General features: G+C 39.2%; 1 protein-coding gene across 2 annotated transcripts in view; it reads right to left on the bottom strand.

Moving 5' to 3' along the window:
• Window positions 1-11389: 11389 nt before the first annotated feature.
• The window catches only part of Cst5 (cystatin D), a 58763-nt gene continuing 56895 nt past the window's right edge, over window positions 11390-13257 (bottom strand). For both annotated transcript variants that reach the window (XM_087653636.1, NM_001108961.2), the window contains 2 exons: window positions 12716-12829; window positions 11390-11729 (listed from right to left, as the gene is read on the bottom strand). In XM_087653636.1, coding sequence (XP_087509762.1) covers window positions 11646-11729; window positions 12716-12829 — 198 coding nt within the window. In that variant the 3' untranslated portion in view covers window positions 11390-11645. The remainder of the gene's footprint in view (window positions 11730-12715; window positions 12830-13257) is intronic.

The following is a 13257-nucleotide window of genomic DNA, read 5'->3' as shown; positions in this document are numbered from 1 at the left end:
CTGAAAGATCTGTAGACACATTGATAACATTCAAGTTCTTCTATAGGCTTTCTTTTCACATTTCTAAATTCCGGTTGGAGCTTTCTGCAATCCAAAACCATCTTGCTGAGAAATTAGTGAGCTGTCTTTTATAGGAAAACTTAAATTTGAAGAGTAAAAATAAATGCATTTGAAATATAAAGGAAACAAACATTCCTGGTGTGCATGATTTTGAGCATTCTCTAATAGGTGGATCTGGCATTTAGCATCCTATCTGTATTTATTTACATCATGTGCATTATTTTATATGGATAAACAAAATACATAATTTCTCTATCCTCACACTTAAAACATTCTTATTTCACGTGATGGACCATACAAGACTCATTACTTTACATTCTGGCCTATCAAGAATTACACTACTCCCTCAAACACCAATTTGCTAAAGAAGACAGTTTATACAGAGAAGAAACCTATTTGGACACAGAGATCAACTGTTTGCCATTGCTGAACTTGTGAACTATTCTGTGGAGGAAATGGCATCATCTAATGTCTGACTGTACCAAGTTTGACCCTTTCCCTGGCATCTATGGGAAGGTCCTGACTATAAATAAGCCTGAGAGGCACAAGTACCCAAATATGAGGCTTTTAGATAAATCTTAGGCAAAGCAGTCTTTGTTATCATAGTCAGTGGGAATTGTCTCCAACTTTATCTGATTACCATATTTAGTTACATAAAAGTGAGGAAACATCTTATATATGATGTATATGATATGATATATGTGGATAAAATATGGATCATATACATTATATTTATCTTTGTGTACTAGGGTTATCTGATCTTGAAAAACTGAGGATCCTAGTAAATTCCATGGCTATATATTTTCTTCTTTGGAAACCAGACAATTAAGTATCTTTTGTGAAGTCTTAAGAAGATTTATAGTCATAAATTGATATTAACCAGACATTCATTTTTCTGTATAATATTGTCAGGAGGAATGAGCTAGATCAATCATGTTAAAACTAAAATCAATAATTTTGAAATGTTGCATTCAAAATTTACTCTATAATCAATGATGCTACTAAAAGACAATTTCCTTAGTTACTTTTGAATGTATTTTTATAACCGTCACCTACTGACATTTCAACAGAAATGACCTAACTTCAAATAAGACTGTAAATAGTGATTTTCAATATTGATTGGGGGCAGGCATATAGGATTGTTAGAATATATGCTTTATACTCTCCCAAGGTGAGAACTATTTCAAACATGCTCTGTCTCTGATTCACATTCTCATTTGAATAGATTTTGAAAGAGATGGCAGATTTTTAAAAATGGATATTTTATTTATTTGCTTTTCAAATGTTATCTCCTTTCCCAGTTTCCCCTCTCGAGACCCCCTATCCCATCCCCTCTTACCCTGCTTTTCTGACGGTGCTCCCCCATCCACCCACTTTCACCTTGCTTCACTGCCCTAGTATTCTTCTACTTTGGGGCATTGATTCTTTACAGGACCAAGGGCTTTCTCTCCCATTGATGCCAGGTAAGACTTCTTCATCTCCTTCAGTCCTTCACTTAACTCCTCTATTGGAGTCCCTGTGATGGATGGATGACTTCCAGCATCCAAAGTTGCCATATTTTAAGAGTAATAATTTTCAGCTTGGTCCATGGAATTCTAGGCTCTGCCTTGGTTTGCATCACTACTCAGGAAGAGGTCCAACTATGATAGATTGCATGTCCAAACTTACAACAGCCCTGGTGGCCAGAGTCCTAGTTGGTCTTGCACATGTGGATGAAGAGCCAAGTGAGCAATATGTAGGAGACTGGTCCGTATATAAGTGACACAAAGCACCTCTAAGAGAAAAGGTAGACTGCAAATTGGAGCTTATTCTTCTGGTCTATGTAGAGGTAGGTGGCAGATTTGGAGAGTACCAAAGATGCTCTAGAGGTGAGATTCTGGCTGCTAAAAAGATGTCATGTACATGGCATAGCTTCACTTACTACTGTGAGTAATTGCAGATACCTATTGTAGCAGTGCAGGCAGAAGAGATTTGGTATTCCAACTTGATTTATGCTTCGGTTGAAATGAGCATATTATCCAGCATGTGACTTATTATGATTAGTCAATCCACTCTTTGTAGATAGTTGAGGACACTTAGCATTACATGATCCATGAAATAATGAGACTCACACTTAGATTTCATAGGTCAGGGTTTGTTCAACTCATGCTTCCAATAAGTAAAGTACTGCATAGCACAAGATCCTGTTTCTGTGCTGTGGAGTTGGAAAAACTCAAGTGAGAGGAATTCCTTTCTTTCAAACTCACAGAAGATGTTGCTTTCACAGTCTTTCCGTCTGGGTTGCATGCTGGAAACATGATTTCAGAGTTTCCTTACCCATTCCTTTCACCAAAGGTAGGAACCATGACATTACTCTGTTAAGGAAGAATACACAGTACCTGAGTCTCTGCAAACCTGGCTGAGTCCAGGGATGTCTGAGAAGGCACGATTTTGCCACTTATCTGTTAGTGGCTTTGTAAGTGAAATTGTCAACTTTGCAATTTAAGAGAACCAAAAAGTCTGACCATCAATTCTTTTCTACTCCACTTGCCCCATGCTTCAATGAAGACTCAAACAGTCTTCCTCAGCTTATGGGACCATGTAAGGTTCAAACTCCCTCACATGAAATACCTTCATTACATCTATGTGCTGTCATGGTAACAGGGCAAGCATATTCAGGTTGTTGGTTCCCAGAAATAAGAGTAAGTCCCTGGCCTTTACTGTGCCTCTACCTACCTGTTCATGTGTGGCTATGAAAATTCTAGGAGTTCAGGAGCTGCTGTTCTATTCTTTGGGAACATTTGAGAATCTATAGTCAGGATTGGCAGTATGTTATTTCTTTGGAATTTGTGTGCCTTAAAAAAGAAAGAAGATCTTTAAGGTTTTTGTTTTGTTGTTGTTTTGTTTTGTTTTAAAGAATCCTATTGAGTGTGTGAATATTTACAAATTCACAGACTAGACAACTGAATGGTTGTTATAACTCGTGATTTAGTCAAGTCACACCTTAGGATTAAGATTTGATTGAAAATGTTTTTGCCTTTCTTTATTGAACTTATTAATGATAATATGTTTTCCATGACCCGTTTTCTATGACTAAGAATGAAGGATCTCAAGATTATTCACCTGAGCATGTAAGAATTTTAAATCTACCAATTCCCCTCAGGTTGATGACTGACCTTATATTTTTGTGCATTAATTATGAGGCTTGATTTATTTTAATTTTCCTTGCTAATCTTCTATATGAATTTTATTATATTGACATAATAATTTTGAAACCCAGTTCTAGAAACAGCATAAGTGCACAGAGACTTTATGTCTGCTATGTTTTGGGTTTTGGGAGAAGTGGAAGAGTTCTCTAGAGTAAGATTTTGTCAGATGGCTTCAAAGAAAAACATAAAGTTTAAGAGAGTGTCACCATCAGTAACTCACTGAAACAAAGACATGAGCCAGCAGGACACTAAGAAGTTCTGTGCAGGAGGGGTTGCAGTGGATGAAGAAGCCCTTTCTCGCACAACTTAGTCTTGGAGCAACTCATGCTGTCCTGAAAACCAGGCTTTAAAATGAACGTGAGGAGCCTGCCACCCAGTGGGCCTATGGATATAAACATCTTTCTCCAAGGCTAGTAGTTTAGATTCTCATGATCCAAGGCTTTAGATAAATGAATGCTTTAAAAACCTATAGAACATGCATATAACTTACTAGGTTTAGTGGACCTTCAATACATGCTCCTTTAGACATTTACAGTCACTCAATGGCATAAACATACTTCTTCACAAGTATTACAATTACTTTTGCTTTCTTCTGAGCTTGTGGCAAATGTGTTTTAAGACAGACTGCGACAGCTAAAATCTTCAGACTTGATTTTGTTATTTTTATTATTAACATCATTATTAAAATCAGATTCTTATCTCATGCTGTACATCCAGACAACTGATTTCCCTCCCTCTGCTCCAGAAGTTCCTGCTGATATCAAGAAAAATACACCAAGGCCTGGTGATATACAGTATTCTAAGGCCAGCTCATTGAGAGGTTGAGGAAAGAAGAATTTAAGTTCAGGATTAACCGAGTCTACCAAAAATGTTCATAGTCTAGCTAGCTTAGGAAGACCTTTTTCAACAATGGAAAATAAATAATATTTAAATAACATGCTGAGGATATAGCTTCCTGGTTAGAACATATAAGTGGTGGGGAGAACAGCTCTCTGAACCTAGAACCCATGGGGAAAGAGCTGGATTATCAGGAGTGCAGACAATCCTGAGAACACAGATAAGACCACCACTTCTGTTCACATACCTGACACAAGAGGAACCCATTTGGAGCCCTTTGGAAAGAGGAACCTAGGAGCAGTCTGGGACAGGATCCTTCCAGTTTCCACCTGTGCCCAGAGCTGACTGGGAGCAGATCCTGTGCCACAGCTCTCTGTATCAAGATTCCGGTGGGAGAAAACAAGTCTTCAAGAATGCTGACACACAGGCTCAAAGGACAGTCAAGTCTCTGTCAGAAATATCAAGATCAGCTAACACCAGAAATAAGCAGATGGAGAGAGGCAAGCACTAGAACCTAAGCAACAGAAATCAAGGCCACTTGGTATTATCAGAACCCATTTCCCCCACTAGAACAAGTCCTGGATACCCCAACACACTGGAAAAGCAAGATTTGAATTTCTTCTATGAAGCCACAATTACTCTTATACCTAAACCACACAAAGACCAAACAAAGAAAGAGAACTTCAGACTAATTTCGCTTATGAATATCGACGCAAAAATACTCAATAAAATTCTTGCAAACTGAATCCAAGAGCACATCAAAACAATCATCCATCATGATCAAGTAGGCTTCATCCCAGGGATGCAGGGATGGTTTAATATATGGAAAACCATCAATGTAATCCACTATATAAACAAACTGAAAGATAAAAACCACATGATCATTTCATTAAATGCTGAGAAAGCATTTGATAAAATTCAAGATTTTCATTTAAAATCACAACTCATGATGGTGGTAGAGGACTTTAAGAGGGACATAAATTACTCCCTTAAAGAAATACAGGACAACACAGGTAAACAGGTAGAAGCCTTTAAAAAGGAAACACAAAAATCCCTTTAAGAATTGCAGGAAAACACAATCAAACCAGTGAAAGAAATGAACAAAACCATCCAGGATCTAAAAAAGGAAATAGAAACAATAAAGAAACCACAAACGGAGAGAATGCTGGAGACAGAAAATCTAGGGAAGAGATCAGGAGTCATAGACACAAGCAATACAAACAGAATTCTAGAGATAGAAGACAGAATCTTGGAGAGAGAATACTTTTGGACACAACTGTCCAAGAAATTGAAAAATGCAAAAAGTTCCTAACCTGAAACTTCCAGGAAATCCAGGACACAATGAGAAGATCAAACCTAAGCATAACATCTATATAAAAGAGCAAAGATTTCCAACTTAAAGGGCAAGTAAATATTTTCAAAAAAATCATAGAAGGAAACTTCCCAACCCTAAAGAAAGAGATGCCCATTAACATATAAGAAGCCTAAAGAACTCCAAATGCATTGGGCCAGAGAAGTAATTCCTCCTGTAACACAATAGTCAAATACCAAATGCACAAAAGAAAAAAGAATATAAAAGAAGTAAGGGAACAAGGTCAAGTATAAAGGCAGACCTATCAGAATTACACCAGACTTCTCAGCAGAGACTATGAAAGCCAGAATATCCTGGGAAGATGTCCTACAGACACTAAGAGAACACAAATGCCACCCCAGACTACTATATCCAGCAAAACTCTCAATTAACATAGATGGAGAAACCAAGATATTCCATGACAAAACCAAATTTACACACTATCTTTCCACAAATCCAGCCCTACAAAAGATAATAGGTGGAAAATTTCAATACTAGAAAAAGCAAGAGAGTAATCTAGTTTCAACTAATCCAAAAGATAGCCACACAAACATAATTCCACCTCTAACAACAAAAATAAGAGGAAGCAACAATCATTGGCCTACTGAGAAGGGGGAAGAAACATATTTGTATACGGAGATATGGAGAGTAAGTTTGGAGCATAGACTGAAGGAAAGGCCATCCAGTGACTGCCCCACTTGGGCAGCCCATAAACTTACAGCCACGAAACACAGACAATAGTGCTTATGCCAAGAAGTGCACGTCAATAGCTGATATAGCTGTCTCCTGAGAGGCTCTACCAGAGCATGACACATACAGAGGAGGACTTTCACAAACAACCATTGTACTGAGAATGGAGTCCCTGTTGGAGGAGTTAGAGAAAGGATTGAAGGAACTGAAGGGGCTTGCAATACCATAAGAACAGCAATACCAACCAACTTGAGCTCCCAGGCACTGAACCACCATCCAAAAGGTACACATGGACAGACCCACGGCTCTAGTTGCATATGTAGCAGAGGATGGCCTTGTTGAGTACCAATGGTAGCCCTTGGTCCTGCCTAGGCTGGACCCCCCAGTGTAGGAGAATGTCCTGGCGGGGAGTGGAGAAGAGGTAGATGGATGGGTGAGGAAACAGCCTCATAGAAGAAGGGGGAGGGAGGATGGGATGTGGGTTTTATGTATGGGAAACTGGGAAAGGGGATAACGTTTGAAATATAAATAAATATCTCTAAAAAGAAAAGACAAAAGAACAACGAACGTATAAGGTGCCCTATGTTCAATCTGCATTATTGCCAAAACTAAATTACATTAAAATTGACAGTAAATATAAAATGAGAAGGAGGAGGAAATCTTATGGAACAGTCAATTTTCAGGTTCATGTTCTCTAGGTTTCTACTCTAGGTAGATGTGCTCCTGTGACAGTGACAGAGAAAGAAGGTATTTTAAAATACACTATTAAAATGAATATTTAAATTTATATCATGCAATTCTATTGTAAGAATGAAGGATATTTGAAAAATAATTGTTGCTATCACTTGTGCACATTTCAGATTAGAAAAAAAAAGTTTCAAAAGAGAGTTTGGTCTCTAAAGACCATTCATTAAAAGCAACATGGATAGAACAAATGAAACTCAAGACAGATGATCAAAATGTGAATGGTTCACTCCTTCTTTAAAAGGGGAACAAGAATACCCTTGGCAGGGAAGAGAGAGGCAAAGATTAAAACAGAGACTGAAGGAACACCCATTCAGAGTCTGCCCCACATGTGGCCCATGCATATACAGCCATCCAATTAGACAAGATGGATGAAGCAAAGAAGTGCAGACCGACAGGAGCCGGATGTAGGTCGCTCCTGAGAGACACAGCCAGAATACAGCAAATACAGAGGCGAATACCAGCAGCAAACCACTGAACTGAGAATAGGACCCCCGTTGAAGGAATCAGAGAAAGAACTGGAAGAGCTTGAAGGGGCTCGAGACCCCATATGTACAACAATGCCAAGCAACCAGAGCTTCCAGGGACTAAGCCACTACCTAAAGACTATACATGGACTGACCCTGGACTCTGACCTCATAGGTAGCAATGAATATCCTAGTAAGAGCACCAGTGAAAGGGGAAGCCCTGGGTCCTGCTAAGACTGAACCCCCAGTGAACTAGACTGTTGGGGGGAGGGAGACAATGGGGGGAGGGTGGGGAGGGGAACACCGATAAGAAAGGGGAGGGGGGAGGGGGATGTTTGCCCGGAAACTGGGAAAAGGAATAACACTCGAAATGTATATAAGAAATACTCAAGTTAATAATAAAAAAAAAAGAGAAAAAAAAAAGCAACATGGAAGGGATTAATGAGTGCTCAGTTGTTAAGCACACTGGCTACTCGTCCAGGAGTCTGATGTTCATTACCAATACCTACATGGAATCTCACAACTATCTGTTACTCAAGTTCTGGGAGATCCAACACTCTGATTAAGCTTTGGCAGGTACTGTACACAGTGGTGTACTGTAGAGAGCTTCGATGTGCTGTGCGTCAAAGATGGCGCTGGTTTCTGCCTTCCACCCTCCCAAGTGCTCCTTGCAGTAAACAAGTCCTTATTTGGCTATGTCTGCCTGGCCCGCTAGCTTCCACATAGTGGCAGCCTATCTACATGACCCACGTGGCTTGCAAGGACTGGCCAGCGCTAGCTATTTAAGTGTGGTGCAGGGCATTCCCCGGGAAGAGAGACAGTCAGGAGAGTCAGAAGAGAGAGAGTGTCAGAGAGAGAGAGAGAGAAAAAGGAGAGAGAGAGAGTCAGAGAGAGAGTCAGAAAAAAGAAGAGAAAGAGAGAAGAAAAGAGAGAGTCGAAAGAAAGACAGTAAGAAGGGAAAGAGGAGAAAGAGAGAGAGGGGGAGAGAGAGAGAGAGAGAGAGAGTCAGAGGAGAGAGAGTCAGAAGAGATAGAGGTCAGAAGATTTTATCAAGGTTCCTGAGTAAAACTGCTTGAAGAAGATCTCCTGTGGTCCTGTCTTCCTTGCTGGTCGAGGTTGGGCACGGAAGTGTACAAATAGACAAGCAGACAAAAACACCCAAACAATTATGAAAATAAAAATAATCATTTTATTAAGTGGAAGGTTAAAACTTAACAGGTAAGGATGATTTTTGTGTAGTTGGGTGGTTGGAAGGAAAATTATAAAGAGTAATATTTATAATCAATATTATTTTACAGATAACATATTGTATCTATGACAATGCCAACCAACCAAACCTTCCAGGGACTAAACCACTACCGAAAGACTATACATGGACTGACCCAGGGATCCAACTGCATAGGTAGCAGACAATAGCCTTGTTGGGGCACCAGGGGAAGGGGAAGCCTTGGTCCTGTCAAGGTTCGACCCCCAGTGAAGGGGAATATGGAAGGGTAGTAAGGGGGCTGTATGGGGGGAATACCCATATGGGGGAGGGCGAAGGGGGGTTGAGGGCTTATGGACAGGAAACCAGGAAGGGGAATAACATTTGAAATGTATGTAAAGAAATATATCTAATAAAAAATTAAAAAAAACTCTCCTACATCACTTCTACTGCCAGAGTATCCTCAGTACAGGGTTCTCTGGCTCTTTCATGCCAAATCCATGGAGACCACAGTTATAGTGAGGAATGGTGACTATGTACCGCCAGACTACTTCATGCCTTATTATGTAGTTGAAACAGTAAAAGTTTTTGTTTGGTGACTGTACATGCCTAAATTCTCTAGATAATACAAATGTATTTTCAACATCAAAACTGTGTGTGACAGCCAAGTGTGATGCTTCATAGCTGTGGTCCCAGTATTCAGGAGGTAGAGGCAGGAAAATCAACCATATGAATCAGTAGACTACAAAAAGTGAGATTGTGTCTGAGAAAGAGCCAAGATATAAGCTTAGAACGAAAGAAACACCTAGCATGTATAAGGCCCTTAAATTCATTTGTAACTATTTGAGGCCTTCACTGCAACTGTCAAATTTTACAAAGTGTTATATTTTGGTGATATGCTGAGAGCTCATTAAAATGCTAGGACATACTTGGTACTCACAGTACTTTTACTCTTCATGTACATTCTTGAAGTGTTTTGTACGATTCCCCAACATCTCTTCTGCATGTTCTGCTGTTGGCACCCCGTTTATCTGTAACTAACAGACCTATATTATGTAAGTGTATATTTTATAAAACGATAGGATAAATGAGTATTTTAGCTCTGTGATTGAAGTTGAGGCCAATAACCTTGTACTATATAGAAACTTTCCTGTGAAATTATCACTACCTATGGAGGTTGGAAATACTTTGAGTGCAATGAAATCAAGTAAACAAAAGTAGCTAGACTAGTGTGCAGGATGTTCTTTCTGGATCATATGGACTGTTGGGGAAAAGCTGGCTGTGTGGAAAGATTGGATGTAGCATAGGCTAGATATGTGGGTTGGTTGTTAAGTAGGGAGAGTCCTGGCAGAAGCCTAAAGATAATTTGTGGCACAATCAGACAGTAACAGAGGTTAGACTAGGCCAGAGCACTGTATTTAGAGATCTACGCTAGATATGGTTGGTTGGGCATTAGGTGATGATGGGGAGGTCAAAGAGATGCTAAAGGCTAGACTTTGGAGAAGAAGTGGGAAATCTGGCTGTGTAGAGAGGTTGCATGCAGCACAGAAGGGGCCTTGAGGTGCTGTCAAGTCATGAATGATTTTTATATGTTCTGGAATTCAGTGTTTTATGAGAATTTTTGCTTCAAAGTTTATCAGAAAGGTTAGCTTATACTTTTCTTGTTGTAGCATGGTTATCAGTACAATCCTGGTTTATAAGGCATTTTTTATAGTTTATTAATTGTTTTGAGGAATATTCATGTTAGCTCTTTAACGTTCTGGTAAAATGTAGTAGCAAAACTACATCTACTCCTGGAGTGTTTGTTTCTTTTGGAGTTTTTTTAAATTTCTTTTTCCATTTAACAGGTTTTTAAAATGTGTTTAAACTGTTGATATGCTCTGCATTTCATGTTGATAGTTCTTATGTTTCTATAAATATACCCATCCCTTTATATTTTTCCAGCTCACTGAACCACATGTATTGAATATATTCCCTGATGTTCGTCTAAGTTTCCTAGGTATCTGTTATAATGTCTCATTTTTCTTATAATTTTTTGCCTGTTTTCATCAATGTGTAAACACTAATTCTCTTTCTTGCCATTTGGCTAGGGGATTGCTAATGTTATTTATCTTTTCAAAGAACTAATCTGATTAGTATATTTTATTTCCATTTCATTATTTTCTAACATCGGTTTTTTTCCCTATCATTTGATTTGTTTAGGTTTTCCATGGTTTCCAAGGTACTTTATTACATCAAGAAAGAAAAAGACCTGAGAGCATTTATCTATTACCATCACAATTCACAGCAGGATGTAATATAAGGAAAGGAGTAAGGCATTTATGCCTTCTGGATTATGTCATCGCAATTTGGATGCTAATTGGTGTCTTACTATACAGGCACGCGCGCGCGCGCGCGCGCACACACACACACACACACACACTCTTATAGCTGTAATTCACATAAGTTTCTAAACCTATCACAGAAATTGAAGTGATTCCTTGTGTGTGGAATTTCTAGGTATTTTAGGTGTGATGATACCTCTCATTGTGTCACTTCACACATAAATGAGGTTGGCTGTAGTTATGATACCATCATTTGCCGCACTGGTAACTTTCAAGGCTGCTTCTTAAGTTATATATCAAAGTTCAATGTTCCTCTCCCAACCCTTTTGCATCTTCCAGGAGATGTAAACACTTGGACACTGGAATGCCATCTCTGTTCTATTGGAGGGGACAGTTACTCTAGTATCTGGGTATCCCCAAACAGGTAATGTTTGCTGTGCTATGTACATATGAGTATGATGCTTCATCTCTTCAATACTTTATTATACATTCTCATATGTTGAGACACAATAATAACTCAGAAGGACCTACTAATATTTTTTATTGAGCAAAGGATGAGCAATAGACTCCACAGTGGTACATGTGAAAATCAAGTAGAAGAAAGGAAAAAGGGAATCACCACTTAGGTGTGCAGAGCCTATTTCTACTTTTCTCTTGGTACTAGAACTTTGACGATTCATTCTTCAGGGCTATGCTCTCTGTCTAAGTAAAGGAAAACTTAAGGAGATGATTGAGTAAGAGTAAGGGGTATTCAACAGAAGTGTAGCCTGACATAGATCCTCAGACATTGTAACATTTGAAGTTTGTCAGGGATATCTTGTTCAGCCAAGGTTCAACATTGATCTGGAAATTACAGACGGCCCTCTACAAAAGAAGAGAGTGAGAGAGGTATAGTTAGTGTAGGTTAAAGCTCAAAGGAAAGATACTCAGCCTGAGATATTAGAGTGAAGTGGGAGTGATATAATGGAGGCCACTCATTGCCCCATATAAACTCTGCTAAGTTCCAAGATGCTCAGACAGACTCTACAGCATCCATTCATTCTTTTTCTCATTACTGCCAGTCCTTTAGATGGCACATGTCTTTCACTTTAATTTCTCATGAGATTCTGCATCAACCTTTTCTATCACAGCTTTCAAAGGAAAAGCTTGCAAATGAGGCACAAAATCCCTAGGTGTTGGTCTAGGAAATAAGGCTCAGTGTCTCTGAGTTCTTCCCTCTCCAGAACCTGGGCCAGAACTAAGGCGGACATAGGTAGAAGAATCAAGTGTATGAAAAACACTTCTGAAAATGGCAGGATGTAGCAAGCAGTGACAAGCAGAATGTAGTTGCTCCCAAAACCAAATTACTTAAAGAACCAGTTATTGCTAGAGAGGCTAGAAGCATAAGGGGAAGCATTGGACTATTTCACCTAGAGAGCCATAATTCCTTCACCTTCATCTGGGAAGAGGGTTCCGGGATTGAGGGAAGTTTCTTCTATTAAGGAACTACCTATGTAGCTGACTCTATCATTTCAGCAGGAGACATTCCAAAACCAGGTAGTATTACAATTACCAGGGTACACTCATTGACTAATTGGGATTTATAATATGGCCAAACATATTCACCTCTGTACCACCCTGTGTCAGTATGGGAGTGTATTAACTTACATATTATACATGTGCACCTACTCATGACTTATACCACTGACACATGCAGGTACATGCACACTTGTACACAAACATCTTTGCTCACATACATAACAGCATATAAACCCTCCCAGATGTATGTGCACATATAAACCAACATGTTTGCATGCACCCCTGCCTTCATGCTAACTCCATGTCTTGTATGTTTTGGTCCATTTGTGTACCTTCTGTTGATCTGGCTGTTCATTGAAGGGACAATCAGCCAAATCAGACTGGGCTTTGGTACACATGGTTTGGCCTAGCTCAATTTTCAAGTAAAAGTTCTTCCCAGACACAACCTATAGTGAAAAAAGAATAGGATTACAAACATCTCTCTAGTCAAATTCCTATGCATGCAACCAGTTTACATTACATAGATAACATGTTCATAGTAGCATACAAGTTGACAGAACTATTATTCAGAGAACACACAAGCTATCTTTTTTTTCTTTTTTTTAGCTGAGGACCGAACCCAGGGCCTTGCACTTGCTAGGCAAGTGCTCTACCACTGAGCTAAATCCCCAACCTGCTATCTTTCAATAGAGTATCTGTAGGCCTGGAATTCAAATCATTTCCTTCTGGGAAACTCAGAGAGAGTGACATATGCTTCTAAGGGAGAAGAGAAACAGGATATGGAAGACAGAAGCCAGACATTGATAGTGGTTTCAGTGGGCTCAAGAAGTGAAGTCAGAGTTCTAGAAAGACATCCAGGTGTGATACCCACTTC

Source organism: Rattus norvegicus, chromosome 3, assembly GCF_021556685.1.
Source record: "Rattus norvegicus strain SHRSP/BbbUtx chromosome 3, alternate assembly SHRSP_T2T, whole genome shotgun sequence".
Lineage (NCBI taxonomy): Eukaryota > Metazoa > Chordata > Mammalia > Rodentia > Muridae > Rattus > Rattus norvegicus.
The sequence above is the reverse complement of the archived record's forward strand: the minus strand, read 5'-3'. Positions and strand labels throughout refer to the sequence as shown.